The sequence below is a fragment of the Cryptomeria japonica genome, chromosome 3 (assembly GCF_030272615.1).
Source record: "Cryptomeria japonica chromosome 3, Sugi_1.0, whole genome shotgun sequence".
Classification (NCBI taxonomy): Eukaryota; Viridiplantae; Streptophyta; class Pinopsida; order Cupressales; family Cupressaceae; genus Cryptomeria; species Cryptomeria japonica.
In genome coordinates, this window is record NC_081407.1 from 597,526,201 (window position 1) to 597,543,008 (window position 16,808).

At 35.5% G+C, this 16,808-nt stretch overlaps 1 protein-coding gene across 6 annotated transcripts; it reads right to left on the reverse strand.

Moving 5' to 3' along the window:
* Window positions 1–485: 485 nt before the first annotated feature.
* Window positions 486–3,985, reverse strand: LOC131035737 (heterogeneous nuclear ribonucleoprotein 1). Of its 6 annotated transcripts, none has more exons than XM_057967474.2 (7): window positions 3,814–3,985; window positions 3,565–3,731; window positions 2,696–2,736; window positions 2,091–2,254; window positions 1,831–1,930; window positions 1,574–1,743; window positions 486–1,316 (listed from the first exon to the last, which is right to left on the reverse strand). In XM_057967474.2, exons 2-7 carry the CDS (start codon window positions 3,693–3,695, stop codon window positions 807–809), a joined length of 1,116 nt encoding a protein of 371 aa, XP_057823457.1. In that variant the 5' UTR covers window positions 3,696–3,731; window positions 3,814–3,985; the 3' UTR covers window positions 486–806. The 6 variants fall into 6 exon arrangements, with proteins under 6 accessions (XP_057823457.1, XP_057823458.1, XP_057823460.1 ...); XM_057967475.2 differs by having other exon boundaries at window positions 3,841–3,910; XM_057967477.2 differs by lacking the exon at window positions 2,091–2,254 and having other exon boundaries at window positions 3,814–3,969.
* Window positions 3,986–16,808: the final 12,823 nt, after the last annotated feature.

The window sequence follows — 16,808 nt, forward strand, 5'->3', positions numbered from 1 at the left end:
CCATTTATATAAACCCTGGAAGATTTCAAAACACCTCATAGAAGTAAAATTACAAAACACAGAATACATCTGCCAAAAAAATAATGCATCACTTCCCGGTAATACAAGTTCCACCAACACAGATAAACAAACATTTCAATACACAAGAAAAGCATTACATAAAATTCCAGTATTCAAACTATTTCCAGCACTGACCATCCCTTCTAAAGAGATAGCCTTCAATGCAAAAAAGAGAAACACCCAAGCATCCTGAACATATTTCCTATTAGTTCCACTAAAACCTGAGATGAAGAAACTAACATGGTACTCTACACAATACACCCGATCATCTATAAATCAATTTCATTTACGAAAACAAAAACACGCAAAACAAAATGGAACGTAAAATGCTTGATACAAGTTTTTTTCATCACAAACATAAGGGCATTTAAAAAGTAAAATAGAAACAATGCACTAGGAAAATCAAAAACTTGAACAAGAGAAAATCATCTAAATATCCTGCGGATAATTCAGCCAATTAAACTGTATTGTGGCAACTAATACCGTTGTAACAACCAACCTCTTAAAGAGATGTAAAGTAATAAGTTCACCTAATAGCATATTTTGGAGGCATCTAACCCACTTAAAATATGCATTAAGAAAACACATGAAGCCACAACAATTTCATATTTGACCACAACATATCATCCCAATCCAAGAATGTAAGAACCTGAAAACTCTAATACTATTTTGAAGATCGAGCTTAAGTCTGATGAACCTTCAAATCTGCACTTTGTTAATAGATCACTGACCCAACAATCAATAATCTATCTTGAATATGGATGGTATCTACCACTGCTACTACCACCATATCCTCCTCCCCTTCCACTACCATAAGCACCTGCACTGCCATAACCACTCCCAATCCCTGCGTCATAGCCTCCTCCATAACTACCGCTACCATAGCTACCGAAACCCTCTGAATCTCCATAACCACCTAACATTCCACTTCCATAGCTACCAAAGCTGCTACCATAAGGACCAAAGCGGCCTCCATAGCCTGCAGGAGAATCACCACGGAAACCCCCTAGGGTACTACCACCATAAACTCCATAAGCACTACTGTAGTCACCAACTCCATAACCACCATAAACTCCCGGTCTACCACCAAAACCTGCTCCTCCCCTATAAGAACTACTGTATGCGCCACCTAATCCACCATAAGCATCCCCATAGCCACCACGGCCACCTGGTATAAAGGGTGGCCTACCATCCATTCCATATGCAGGCTCAGAATCAGGGAGGGGTTTCTTGGGCTCAGCCTTCTTAATTTCCACCTACAGAAAGAAACAAAAATAACCTACATTATGGTCCGTAGTACGTACCATGGTTCTAATTTGTCAAGTTTCCTCATACTAGGCTATTCTAACTACCAAAATCATTCCCATCCACAAGGACAACTTATTGGCTTCACCTACTCGCAACAGAGAGACCATGAATAATAAAACAAAATTAATAAACCTAAGTCCATCTATCTATCTTGTTTGTTAACAAGACTAACCAACAAACCAAAAGCTGAAACAAAACTACTCACCTGCTTTCCACCTAATTCATACATCTTCCCATGAGATAAAATCTCATCAACAACCTGCTCACTGTCAAAGGTAACAAATCCAAAGCCCCGGGAGCGGCCAGTACCATGATCTTGCATTATCTGGTGCTCAACAACCTTTCCAAACTTGGCAAAATAATTCTTGAACTCATCTGCAAATGAAGAAAAAGGTTTACCCACTCAAGAACAACATTGATTTACCTAAAACATAAGACAATTGCTGCAAAAAGCAAAATCACCTTCAGTAATTGATGTGGGAATGCCACCTACAAAAATCTTCTTGGTTTTGGGACCTTTAGATGGTGGGTTCCCTCTTGGTATTGTTCGCTTGATTTCAACCTGTAGACAAACACATGCAATATACTCAAGACAGAAATGAAATAGAAGAAAACCTTATTTGGGTAAGCTGCATAACACTATTCTAAACTCAACAAATAAATGCTAAAAAGTATCGATAGTCAAGCCTACTACCTGAAGGGCTAGTTACCCTAGAGCTTACCGTTTTACCATCTATTACATGTTTATCCTTAATAACTTTGTCTACAACAGAGGGATCTGCATAAGTAACAAAACCAAAACCCCTAGGGTTTCCTGTGGCACGGTCTTTCATAATGACCGAATCTGTAAGCTCTCCATACTTGCTGAAATACTTTGTAAATGTGGCTGTGATGCATCCAAACACGTACCCATTAAATCCCTAAATCATTCTTTCAAAACCCTATTAATATCATCGTTTAAAGATGCCACTAAAACAGACTAAACTAATGACAACTAATATGCAGTGGATATGTATACGAAAACCCTACTGGTTAAAAACCCTACGTCATTAAACTAAAACCCTACACAATAAATTGTTTAGTGCTAAGAAACATAATCACTACACTAAACTGACTTTCTACATACAACAGGCCTACCGATGAAATGATTGTATCCAGACACATAGACTTAAAACCCGGAAACAGCTCTACTAAAGCCCTTTTCTCAACAAGCCAAGAACTTCTCAATAAAATCCTTAATCACTCCTTGATGAAACCCAAATGAGAATGAGTTAATTTAAATAGGCATGGAACTAAAATTACTGTAAAGACAAAGCAATGTACATACCTGTGGTTGTTTCTCTTGATAGACCACCAATGAAGATCTTTCTGTAAAAAGGAAGATAAACACCTCACTTAATGAAGCCCTTAAATCCAGAGATATGTACGATGCTATGTAATAAAGTAGGAATACAAAACTTTTCTACAGTGTCATTTTGAAGTAGCTAAACCGTAAGGTCATATTGCGTACTATGTACTAAACTAATCAATCATAAGTATAGTATCCTGTAAACAAGGAAGATCAAGGATACATACAGTGTTGCCTAGTAAACTAGAAAAGAAGCGTGCATAATACCATGTAAAAACAATAACTCCCAATACTTGGAAACACCAGAACATACACAGTGCTAAACTAGGAACACTACCAGGACATATGAAATGCTACACTAGGAAACACAACAATGTAAATCTATACATAAAGATATCTAATCACTACAGATTTTAAGAACAAAACCGAATAATATACAAAGATGGTTGTACAAGCCATAGGAATCACGATCTTCTATGGTACGAGAAGCGCGTGCTAAATGAAACATGGGAACCCCAAATTATATAATAATATAAAACCTTATGTACAGTGTATATAAACCCTATAGAAACCAAAAATATATAAAGCAAGATATCAACCCTGTAAAACTCAGGTATGCATTCAGCTAAAGACACAGTGAAAATCGATCACACATACAGTGTTAATAAGCCATGTGAAACCCTACAGGGATTCGAGACCCAAAAACACATATACAGCGTCATTCAAACCGAATAAAACCCACGATTACATTCACCGTCCAACTGTTGCTTATACATGCCAGACGTTACACAAAGTCTATCTACAGTCTGAAATAAGCAATAGGAAACCTTAAAGAATATGAAACTCACCCAGGGTTGGAAGAATCTTTAGAAGAGCCATTATTCTTCTCCTCTTGTGGGTTCTCTGCAGCAGTTTCTTCATTTTCTTCGTCATTGCTGTGACTGGACTGTGTATTATCCTCTGCCTTGGAACCTTCCATAGTGCGTTACAAAAGCCTCAAAATCTTTTTTCCCCTCTGCAAATAATGCCCGAAGAGCCTTTAGAACGTTGACAACAGAGAAAAAAATGCAGTGTAAATTTTACAGGTCAGTATATACTTAAAGCTAGAAGAGTCTGGACACAACGTTTTTTGTTTCAAACCCTAAGCCAGTTCTCCTCGTCCCTTTTTATAGAATTAAGGATGAACACAAAGTTATTGAAAAATGAGAATAGGCCCGAAGAAGACTAACTTTAGGTGGAAATTTTGATGACGACACCCTAATGTATGATGTGACAATTTTCTTGGAGGGATGGATAGGGTGCTTTCAACACACACTTTTTCATCTTTAATAACTTTTTGAAATCCCTAATGTGTTAATGTCAATTCCTAGTTGTCTCACCATCTTTACTAACTTTGCTTTTAAAACTGTTCTTTGCTTTTTAGATGGTTGGACTGTCACATTTCACTCTCACATTTCGGTGTATTACAAAATTTCTTTCTCTTAGTAAACAATTTATAGCTTCTTTTGTATGATGTATGCTACCTTAAAGTAAAGTGTTCTATAGTCATAATATTGTGTTGATATGTATTAACTTGTATGTACTTATAATAGATTTTTTTTGGGAGCAAACAAATACTAATCATCTAATCAAATGTTATTTTGTCATAATTAATTTGTATCAATTGAATCAAGATAGGGCAAATGTGATCGTTAAAGATAGGGCAAATGTGATCGTTATGTGTTGTTGTATTCCAAAAACTAAGTTTATCATTTCATAAAGGGCTATTTAAGATTATTATCACATATACTCACACATGTGTCCTCTTAACCTCTCTCACTCATCGTTTAACTATTAGACCTATATAACTCTAAGTCTCAAATATATAGATATTCGCAATTCAATTAAATTTATAAGTTCATAGAACTTTTAAGATTCAACCTAGTATTTTAGATCAACATACTTTCACACTTTAAGTGTAAGTTCATACAAGTCATTTATAGTTACTATTTTTTAGATTTTGTGTGGAGTGGGCATGAATCTAATTTGTAAATATAAGAACAAAGCACTTAAATAACAAAGGTTGATCAATCTAACATTGAGGCATCCCTTCTCTCAACAGTTTACTTATATGTTCATTTTTATATAATGAAGACCAATCACAAACAATGAAGAAGGTGACAAACCAAGACTGCGTGCAAACAAGTGAAGAAGAAAATCCAAAGATGAAGATGGCATGATAATAGCTATGATTGGACTCCCAACAAATAGGAGATAGATGCCCTCAAGTATGTCTATCAAATCTATAAGATGGGACTCACAAAATAAATGTGTGATTATGTCAAGTAACTGACCTGATGTACCAAATCTATAAGACTATGATGTACTTATTGCAAAGATTGACTTGAAGCAATAAGAGATGAAGATGTGGTCTCAATGTATATCATGGGCAATTATTTTCCATGATCATGTTTTCACACAAGATGTATGAATATGAACACACAAAAAAAAAAAAAAAATCAATGTTGGAATCAAGAATCTTCAACCTCGATATAATGACTCAAAAGATAAAAGAAGTCTTTGAATCTATAATAGGAATCATAAAATCCAAGGAATTAATAGATATATCTATAGGACAAGAAGCCATAATGTCATCATAACTATCAAGACACACCATATAATCAAGTTACTCTTTTGTATTATCAACATTTACTAGGTTATCACAATCATGACGAAGTAGATTATTGCCCATAATAATATCATATAGGAATGGAGAAAGATGTGTGTCTCCAAAGATCTCTAAGATTTAGGTCTAAAGAGTGTGTGGGTACTTAATATGTGAGATAGAACACATAGTGTCAAAATCGACACTGGTTCCAAGCAATCCAAAGACATGATCGTTCTTGACATTTTATGATTGCTTCTAATTGGGTGTTCTAGTTCAGGGACAAGCCCGTGGAAATGTGACAAGAGATGAAGCCACCTAAGATGTTATAGAATGTTGTATTCCCAATACTTATAGTTCCCTTTGTTTAAGGTGATTATAAAAGGATAAACTAAAAAACACATGGCTTTATAATGATAGACTGCTCATATATAGATTATAGATAAAAACATGTGAAAGAAGAATCTTTGTAACATAAAACATAGTCCCATAATTTGTAATTCAACTAAAGTAAAAATTAAAATAGAAAAAGTGATTTCAAATTAAAATAAGAGGTACTTGGGATAAAACTAATAAAAAGCCAAATATGTGGCTGTCATGTTTAGATCTAGCTTTCCAATGCTTATTTATTTATAAAAATTCAATATTGTATACCCAAGTTATGCTCTATGGGAAAAAGTATCACCTTGATGGCATTAAAAAAGAAAGTCACACAATTAGGGAATTGGTTGCCCATGTGACCAAGTGCTAATGTTTAGGGGATGGGAGTTGGTGGATTTATTAATAATGACATGTTAGAGATTTCTCTAGAGGTGGTATTTATTGGCGGCAATGAAAATGAATTTATACCCTCTTTGTTGAGGATACAGGCTTCTCTACCCACATGACCAAGGGGTTAAACCCCAAGCTCCCTTATATAGCTTCTCCCCAAAACATCTTGCTATCAATGTTGACCTCATGTTGGTGCAAGCTCCACAAATTTCATATTGGCTCTATCAAACTAAAATATCTTCTAAGTCGTCTATACACAAGGATGACTTGACATTAACACAATGGCAATATTCCCTAGTATAATTTCCTACACAATACTAATAGCTCTAGAGATCTTATAACATGATATGATCATTGTAATGTTGTATGGATATGTACACTCATATGAATTTTTTTGCCTTAATTTTAATGAACTTGAAGAAAGCTCTATTTTTTTTAAAAGGAAGCAAGGTATGTGAAAATGCTTCCAACACTAATTAAAGTGGGAGAGAGAATGCAATTTTCTCACAATATTAGAATAGATACAGAAAGAGTAACATTCAAATAAAATGCAGAAAGATAGTCACCATTATGCACATATAATGTATGTGGGGAAGACCCTTTTAGAAGAAAAATACCACACTATAAAAGCACAATCCTTTTGTAATTCTAGTAAATAAAATAATGTACAATTCAAATCTTAGAGCCAAACTCTTTATCAAGAGTATACAATTGAACTCGGATTCTAGATCAATTTTGGTAGCATCATAATATTTGCAAAAAACTTCTCATATACACTATGAATAACATAGCCATTTTGTGTATTTTACGTTGCATAAGGAGAAAGCCCAAGATGGATACTAGTCATTTTGTGTATGTTACATTGCATAAGGAGAGAGCCCAAGATGGATGCCAATATCCATATGGCATGAATCTATAATTTGTAAGAATTTTCTTGGCATGCACGATACTTGCATGCAATAGTTGTAACAATTTTCTTGACATGCACAATACTTGCATGCATGCAATTGTCTAGTGTGAAAAGCATTTCCATACACCTATAAGAGAATATGTCAATTCCAATGCCCTCCTAACATGCAAAAGATACGTTGAACATGCATAGTGTTTGCATGCATGCAAAATCCCTGCATGCATAGGCATCAACATCTAATAGTGCCCAATTAGCACAAATTGTGTCATAACTTGCTCTTACAACATCATAAGTTGTTATACATTAATGTATCATAAGATTATATCATGAGTTGTCATAAGATGACATATGGCACCAACATAGTTGCACAGTGTGGTCCACCAAGTGGGATGCTTATATCCACATGTATTGTGTGTGTGTCATTAAAGTCAAATGTCTCCAAGTAGGATACCACCTAAAGGATAGGTCCCACTAAATATCATGACATTAGTAAGCAATAAAATAAATAATAAATAAAATTCCCCTACAGGAGCTACGCTGGATGGGAGCTCATGACTGCAAAGTGTGCAAGGGCTAGAGCATTTGTGCCCTAGCCATTTTCCTTCATGTCTATTGCTTGTAGAGTGGGATTTAGTTGGGTGTCTTCCTTGATGTTCACAGGGTTACTAAGCATGGCACCTGGGGTCTCTTATTCTTGATTGGTGGGGTTTGGAATTTTCTAGAGTTTTTGTTTGTTGTGATGTAATGCCCGCCAAAATACCCTAGAGAAATAATCCATAATCTACTAACAAATGGAGAAAAAAAAATTAACATTCATTACTTCTTTGCTATCACTAATCATACATTAATGCAACATTAACTATTTACAAGTTCACATGTATCAACATGATCATAACCATAGAACCATATTACGCAAGCGAAATAAATCATTAAATCATTAACATATCACCAAATAAACTCTTACAATTATATACATTCCCTAGGGTATCTCAACGTCACTACTAGACATATAATCTAACACATCACAATCCATCTAGAATATCATATTCTATCATCCAACTAATCATTTACTTTTCATACAGCTAGGATAAACAATAACACATGTGCATAGCCTTTTCACAATGTTATATTTTTTTAAGTTCATTTTATAAACACCAACCAAATGTCCCTAATACTCATACTTTCATTTATCATAAATGCATCATAGATCTATTTAAGCATTCCATCTAGATAACTCCCATTTACTTAGATAAGAATCAAAACACAACACATGGTTGAAACATAAATCAATAAAATTTCAGAGGCATAGATAACAACAACGAAGACATATGGATAATGGACACATGTAGGTAAGAGTGTCATCGCATGTTATCATCACAATAGAAGGGTCCAAGCCTCACCCTGATAGACATGTGGAACCTTCTCCACCTTGGAGCCATTCAAGGGAGATAGGTTTACTGCTCCAACGGTCTTCCCAAGCTATGCTCAAGGGCTATGAGGTGGGGCACCAAAACCAATTGTTATCTTGCTTAGTGATTTCCTAGATACCCAAACCCACTAATTAATTATTAAGATTATCACTTGTAATTACAAGAAAACTCTTCATGTGGTTCCAACAAGTCTAGACCCCCTCCTAGAGGCCTAATGCTCAAGACCCTGGTCCACACATGCAAGAGCCCACTCTCCCAACCATGAACCATAACCATAGGGTAAAACATACATCCAAGGAACATAATACAACATCATGAAGGCTTCATAAATGATACAAAATCAGTCATAACATACTAAGAACAAATTGATCACAAAAGAGTACATAAAGTCATTCACATTATAGGAGCCTTCCCCAAATCATGTCAAAGGAAAATCCAAACATGAGTACAATCTAAAAATGAAATTAATTCCTCTACAGTGAGGCAAAACACATCCCACTAGAGCCATACAATCAAACCTCAACAACAAGGAATTCTCCCTCTCGCGGGAGCAATGCATTACATATGAAATACCTCAACAGTAAGGCATGAATCCTCTTACCGGAGCACAAGAAACACCATGAATTATCAATATACATCAAATAAAACTCTGAGAATGCCATCATAGTCTGCACATGCCTTTGGAGAGATCACAAAACCCCAAAAGACATTAAACAGGGCTTAAAACTAACTTTTTAGGACCTCTAGAGCAGTTCAACGCTCCTAATTTGCAGATTAGCACCCCCAATATGTAAGGTAGCATTTCTGGTATGCACCACAACATTTTGGGACCATTCCTTAGCGTTCTGGGTTCATTTGACAACATTTTGGGTGTTTTGGTCAGCTTTCTCAGTTCATGATTTAGCTTTCTCAATTCAAGACTCAGCTCTCTGGGTGCATTCCCCAACACTCATGTTTCATCCCCCAGCACCCCTGGTTCATTGGACAACATTTTGGGGTGATTTTGTAGCATTTTTGGAAAAAGAGCCAAAAATAAAGCAAAATGAACACAAAAGGCTAAGGTACTTGCTTAGGGTTGCACTGGGGTCAAAACTGACACACAAACTCAACCTAGTAGGTCTGGTAGGTGCAAAAATACAAGTAGGAATCCAAAAACATGAAGATACAGACTCGTAGACATAAAACTACATAGAAAACTTTCTCCCACAGTGCTTAGAATGTCACCTAGAAGGCATAGCATCAAGGGGAGATGAAATGCATCTATAAGAACCATGTAGGAACAATGCAAAAGCTTTTACAAGGTTTAATTGAAATCTCAAGACTCTTCTAAAGGGACTGAACTCCAAAATGAGTGATCATAGTGAGTTGCTGAGAGCTCCCGACAACAATAGGAAAGTCAAAATCACAAAAATCAACTCTAAAGCAAGGGAGATACAAGAATGCAACCTATGGAAATAGATAAATCCAAAAACCAATTCAAGATCCTTTTCAAAACTCAAGGAGAAGAAATCATAAACACACATAGAGAATATAGAGAACAAACTTCCAACAAGCTTTTCAAAACTTGAAATTAATAAACTGCAAATTCCCTTTCCCAAATTCCTTTCCAAATCAAATCAATTCCTTCAATTCCCAAATCCAAATTTCTCAAAACAAATTCAACAGCATACAACAAACAATCTTTGCACAATCACAGTGAAGACATTTACAATTCTGGAAATCAAAATTTCAAGGAAAAGAAGAACCAACCTGCCAACGCAACCCAAACAAGGTTGAAATCTGAGGAAGAGCAATCCACAAGCAAATCCAATCCATCAAGCAATTCCTTAATCCAATTCGAAAACCACTTCCAAATATATGTCGGATGATTAACTCGGCAACATTCACAGAAAACCAATTAAATAAAAATTCAAACTCAAACTTTAGAGATATTTGACCAATCAGAAGAAACAATATATTTTACCTAACATGTATAGTTTCGAGGAATATATTATTTATTAATACAATTTACTTACCCATTCAAAAATAGCTAGTTACATAAAAGGGTTGGTAACTTTATATTATATTCGATTTCCAATAAAATAATAGTTGTATAAACACAATAAGCAATAAATTATATCCAATAAAAATCAAATAAATGAATCAAATGGGAGAAAATCCATATAAATAGGAATTCCCGATAAAATATAAAATCAAATCAATAACAAACAATAAATTAATTAATAAAATCAATAAATCAACTCAACAATAAATTAACAATTAAATAAAACAAACCAATAATAAATAAATTATAAATAAATCATATATAATTAACAATAAAATATTAAACTATATATCAAAATAAATCAAAATTAATTAATTAAATTAAATAAATACAACTCTCATCAATAAATAATTGTCAATTAATAAAATAACCAAATAAGTAACCAATAATCATATTATAGGATAAATCAATCCAACCTTAATAAATTACACTATCTCACAATACAAATTGAATAATAATCATACACTTGCATGCTCAAGCAACTCAATAAAAGAGAAACATCAACACAAAACTCTACCACTGACTTGCATTGTGGTGCAAACTGGCAAGGTGAACATCTAAGCCCAAAGTGAGTGAAAGAAACCCATGCCATCTCCAATAACTTTCCATTGGGATAAGACACGCTCAGACTTATGGAGCCAGGTGGAGTCGATGTCCGGTACCTGCAACCCTGCAACCACAATACGATACATATGCAACATATAACCATCACGATAAACATGCAAGTGAAAAGAGAATCACAACACCTTATCATGCTCACAATGAGTGCTAAGCTATCGTCCCTTTCACGAAGACAATCACACAACAACCACATCAATGCATCGAATGAAACCATAATTACCAAATAGGGGTTATAATCATCATATCATCATAACTCATCAAGTCCATATAGAAATCCCAAATGTATATAATCCATCAATGTATAGCCATCCATCACATGATCTAGAATGTATCACCAATCATATGAATCATCAAGTAGTATATGTCCATATAAAGCATCTAGCATCATCGGTATCATAGAAATAGAGTCATGAGTAATCATCAAAACATCATCCATATGTCCAAATATGTCTATCAAAGCATAAATCAAAATGTGAGTCTAGGAGGGACACTACATGTGATCTAGTTTGGGGGTGGTGTGGCATCATGGGAGTGTGTGGATTTTATAGGTGGTGGTGTTGGCATTTGGCTTTTTGGAGTAAGGGTGTTGTGGAGTGGTTTCTTTGAGTAAGGTATATTTCCCTTTGGAGTTTGCGAGTGGGGTTTTGGGTGTTTTGATTTTTTCCTTAGAGGGGCTTGCATGATCTTGCCTGAAGGTTCTCCCTTGCAACAAAGTCTCTCCTTCAAGGATGCATTGATTGGGGGAATTTCCTCTCTTATCATGAAAGAAAATTTTGGTATGAGGTTGAACAATATGGATTTTGGGGTAAATGCTTGTCATCATGGAGGTTTTCAACCTATGAGAGTGAACGAGTGTCTTGTAAGAAATGAACATAGGCATGTGCTTGTGATTCAACCTACTACTATGGAGGAGGATATTAACTATTTGATAAATCATGCCTTGATTTGTAAATTCCTAGGTATTCAGGTCTAATTACCCTTCTTAAAATATTGGGCTTGTCGCTCTTGGAACCCAAGGGTGAAATGGAAGTAATGTTGGTTGTGAATAGTTATTTTATGGTGGTCTTCACAAGTATTTCAGATACAAATAGTGATTTTGAAGGAGGGAATTATTTTTATAATCAGGTTAGGCTTTTCATTAAGCCATGGCATGTTGAGTTCAACACTACAAAGGAGTTGTCATTAAGGGTTCCAGTTTGGGTGCGACTTCCATGGTTTCCACTCAAATTCTAGAGATGTGACATTTTTCATTTGGTTTCATTATTGCTTAGTAAACCTATAGGTCCATCACAACAAAATATGGACAAAAAGGTAAATACTTATGCTCATGTTTTTATTGAAATTGATTTAAGCAAGCCTTTGCTATATTCCATGGGAACTCAACTAGGATCCAATAGGTAGATTATGAAACTCTTCCCTTTAGATTGCGAATTTGCCATGAATATGGGCATTTGTAGGGGATGTGTCCCAAATATAATCCTACAGGGTCTTCTATTCAAGGACCATCTCACCCACCACCTAAGCAAGACAAAGGGAAAGCTCATTTGGTGGAGGATAAAGAGGGTTTCATATTGGTTGAAATCCATGATAAGGGAAGAGGACAAAAGAGAACTTTAAAGGATGGGTAGTTTGATGGGGTGTTTGACAAATTTGATGCTATAGATGACTTAGATCATTTTTATGAGGCCTTTGCAGGTTTGCCTATTGGCCAAGTGCCAATGGGGATAGGTCAAATAGTTGCTAAAAAGAAAAGTATTATCCTTGTTGGTTCACATGAAGGAGGCTTAGATGCTCAAATTGACACAGATATCCCCTTACTGACCTTTAGTGAGTTGGAGACAAGTGGATGCAAAGAAGGGAAATACTATCTAGGTTTCACTAATTCAATGATTAATTTGGAGAAAAATTTGCATGTTGTTAGTAAGAGTAAGGAAACCCTACTTGTATTGGGATTATAACAAAAATCTCTCAAAAAGGGTGATAATAAGAAGCCTCCTAAGGTGGGTAGAAAGAAGGATTAGGAAAAAGGTGAAGTTAATTGGTGAGACATTGGTTTTGTTTGGCTCTTGGCAGACCATTTATTCCCATTTCTCTCTATCGCATAAATGATTCTCTTATTATGGAATGTAAGGGGTAGAATAACATCCCTAGACACTAGGCTATTCGAGAGTTGATTGGATCTCATTCTCTTTATGTGGTCTTTATTTAGGAAACTAAGTTATTGATGGATGGTATGATAAATAAGATTTCCAAAAAAATTTATCGAATTCATTGGAAGTGTAATGGAGCTTAGGGTAGTTCAAAGGGTATGGCTTGCCTTTGGTACCCACATAAGCTAGTCCCACTTTGGTGGGTATCTAGTAGGTATTTTATCTCTATGGTTGATACAAGTTGTGAATCTAGTGAGACTCATTTTCACTAATGTTTATCCTCCAATTGACCTTATGGGAAAATCCTTGCTTTGAGATTATATCAAATATGTTTTCTCTCTTGCCCCTTTATTCCCTTGGATCCCTGCAAGGGATTTTAATGTAGTTTCTAGTCTGGTTGAGTAAAGAGGAGGTAAAATTAGGCTTGATACATGACTTTTGAGGGCCAATATTGAGTTCTTAGAGATTGTAGATGTTAATCCTACTAGTGGCTTATTTACCTAGAATAATAGAAGATGTCCAGAGAGGAGGATATAAACGAGAGATTAGATAGTTTTTTATCTCTTATTATTGGATGGGTGATAATTGGGTGACTGGCTCTAAGATTTTAGATTGGAAAGGATCGAACCATTGGTTGATCAAATCTGTTCCTATTCATTTTTTAGTCTCAAAAAATCTCTCCTTTAAGTTTCAACTTTTGTGGCTTTGAGACCCTTCCCTTCAACACCTTATGCTAGAATGGTGACATGATGGGAAACCTGCTTATGGAATTGCAAGTAACTACAATTTGTCAAGTAACTGCAATTTGTCAAGTATAAGATTAAAAGGTGGAATAGGCTATGTTTTTGTAATATATTATTGAAGAAGGTGAATGATCAAGCTTGGGTGGATGTCATTACTCACCAAATTAGAGATCACGACTTATCAAAGGATTTGTATAGAGAGGAGTCTATCACAATGAAGGAGTTGGAGGAATGGGAGTTTCGTGAGGAGATTTATTGGAAGTAGAAGTCATAGATTGATTAGCTCCAAGAAGGTGACTTGAACAAGAAATTCTTTCACAACTCAACGAAGTATAAAATATATGGGAATTCTATTACTTCTCTCATATCCTCAAAGGGAGTTCATCTTTATTACTTTAGGGACTTTGCACAAGAGGCCACTAGATTCTTTGCAACTTTGTTTGTTGAGGATTCTCCCCTGCTAGTGTGGAAGAGAGGCCTGTGCTTGATTGCATTACCTCCATTGTTTCTAATGAGATGAATGAAGACCGTCTTAGATCTATCTCTTTATTTGAAGTTGAAGAAGTTGTGTTTGGAATAAAGAAGAGTAAATCTCCTGGTCTAGATGGATTTCCTATAGATTTTTATCAAGAATTTTGGTAGATAATTAAGTTTGATCTCTTGGAAGTGGTGCAAGAATCTCATAGAAACAAATAAATGTTAAGGGTCATGAATTATACATTCCTTTCCCTCATTCCTAAAAGGGAAGGAGCTAACTCTCTATATTCCTTTTTGCCTACAGCTCTATATAATGTGATTTATAAAATTACCACAAAGTTGATTGTAGAAAGGCATAAGCCATGCCTTAATAAATTAATCTCTGAAGAGCAAGGGTTTTTTTTTACTAGAAGATAAATTCTTGATGGGATTACCATAGCAACGGAAACTTTTCATTCTATGGCAACTTCAAAGGACAAGTCTATGTTTGTAAAATTGGATATGGCTAAAGTCTATGATAGAGTCAAATGGGCCTTCCTGAGAAAAGTGATTGCAACCCTTGGCTTTGGAAATGAATGGATCATTTGGGTAATGAGTTGTATCACTTCCTCTTCTTTTGTTGCTCTCATCAATAGTGAGCCTAAAAAGCTATTTGGAGCCTCTAGAGGTCTTTGGCAAGGTGATTTCCTCTTCCCCTGCCCATTTATTTTAATGGAAGAAGGGTTGGGGAGATTTATTAAGTCTCATGTAAGGCAAGGATTGATTCAGGGTTGGAATTGGGGTAACGGATTTCCTCCTTATTCTCATCTTCAATTTGTGGATGACACAACTTTGATGGGTGTTGACTGAATTATTTAGGCAACTAACTACAAAAAGACTCTTGATATTTATTTGTCAACTTCAAGATAAAAGATTAATGAAGATAAATCTTGTATCTTCTTCTTTAATACACCTTTACTCATTCAGGCCATGATTGCTAGAATTTTGAGGTTTCAACATGGTGCTCTTTCATTTGTTTATCTTGGAGTTTCTCTTTTTCGTAGGACCTTTGCCTAGTGGGTTTTGGAAGGATATTTAGATAAGCTTCATAAGAAGGTCAATCATTGGATTCATAGATAACTCTCAACTACTGGGAGAGTGACACTCTTGAAGTCTATGGTTTAGGAACTCCCCATCTATAGATACTTTGTGTAGACTACTCCAAAAAGTTTTATTAAGGAATTTGATGCCCTCTCCTAACAATTTATGTGGACAAGTAATCTACTTTCTTCAAAGCAGAGTTTGGTTAAGTGGGATTCTATTTGTAGGCCATTATAGGATGGTGGTCTTGGTTTACATCAAGCAAGCATGAATGGTCATGTTTTGGCTGCTAAGCTCTTTTGGAGATGGTGCATCAATCAAGAGTAAGATTGGGCCAAAATTCTTAATATACGGTATTTAGGAGGAGTAGGTAGCATAGATGTTCCCTAGTTCAATATGGTAGGTAAAGGTTCTATGATTTGGAACACTCTAAAGAGGGGAGAGCGGATAGTTAAGCAAGAGATTTTTTGGATATGTAATAAAGTTGTTGAAGCTCTGTTATGACATGACCCTTGGGATGGGCACCCACCCATTATTTTGCAATTTCTATAGCTACATTCTTTATGTGATAGCTTCCTTGAAGCAGGTTGGAGTAGAGTTGAAGATATCAAAGCTGCCTTGAATTTAGGGCAAGTAAAAGTGGTTAGATGGAAAGAGAAACATAAATGGCCTCCTAGAGGATCAATGGAAGATCAAGAGGAACTTTCTTGGATTTTGGAAAGAAGAATGTGTAACTCCCTTAAGGGAAAGGATGTTCTAGCCTGGGGCCTAGATCCAAAGGTGAAGTTTTCAGTGGCTTCACGGAGTTAAATAGATTGACATATGGGAAGGTGAATGTTCCTTGGTGGAAGTAGGTGTGGAATAGTTCCTAGGTGTAATTTTTCTTGTGGCTTGTAGTGCAAAATATATGTCTTACTTGGGAGAATATTTAGAAAAGAGGGTTTCAAGGACCTTTTGCTTGTGTTCTATTCAACAATAATGAGGAGAATATTTAACATCTATTCTTTTGGTGTGCTTTCACCAATTAAATTTGGGATTTTTGGTGGGTAGATTGGAAGCATGCTCGTGTTCATGCTAATTATCTGATTAAGTTCTAGAATAGCTTCGACAGGCCTCTAGCTAAGACTTCCTTTCTCCACGTGGCTTGGGATATTGGTCCTTATTTTATTATATGGTAATTATGGTTGGAAATAAATCTCAATATTTTTTATGATAAGAAGTT

What these genes read in the sequence shown, in the direction of transcription:
- LOC131035737 (XM_057967474.2), bottom strand. Translation starts at nt 3,695, where the DNA reads ATGGAAGGTTCCAAGGCAGAGGATAATACACAGTCCAGTCACAGCAAT. An exon ending in ATCAAGAGAAACAACCACAG is followed by an intron (nt 2,255 to 2,695) that starts GTATGTACATTG and finishes GATGCATCACAG; the next exon opens with CCACATTTACAAAGTATTTC. An exon ending in TCCCACATCAATTACTGAAG is followed by an intron (nt 1,744 to 1,830) that starts GTGATTTTGCTT and finishes CTTCATTTGCAG; the next exon opens with ATGAGTTCAAGAATTATTTT.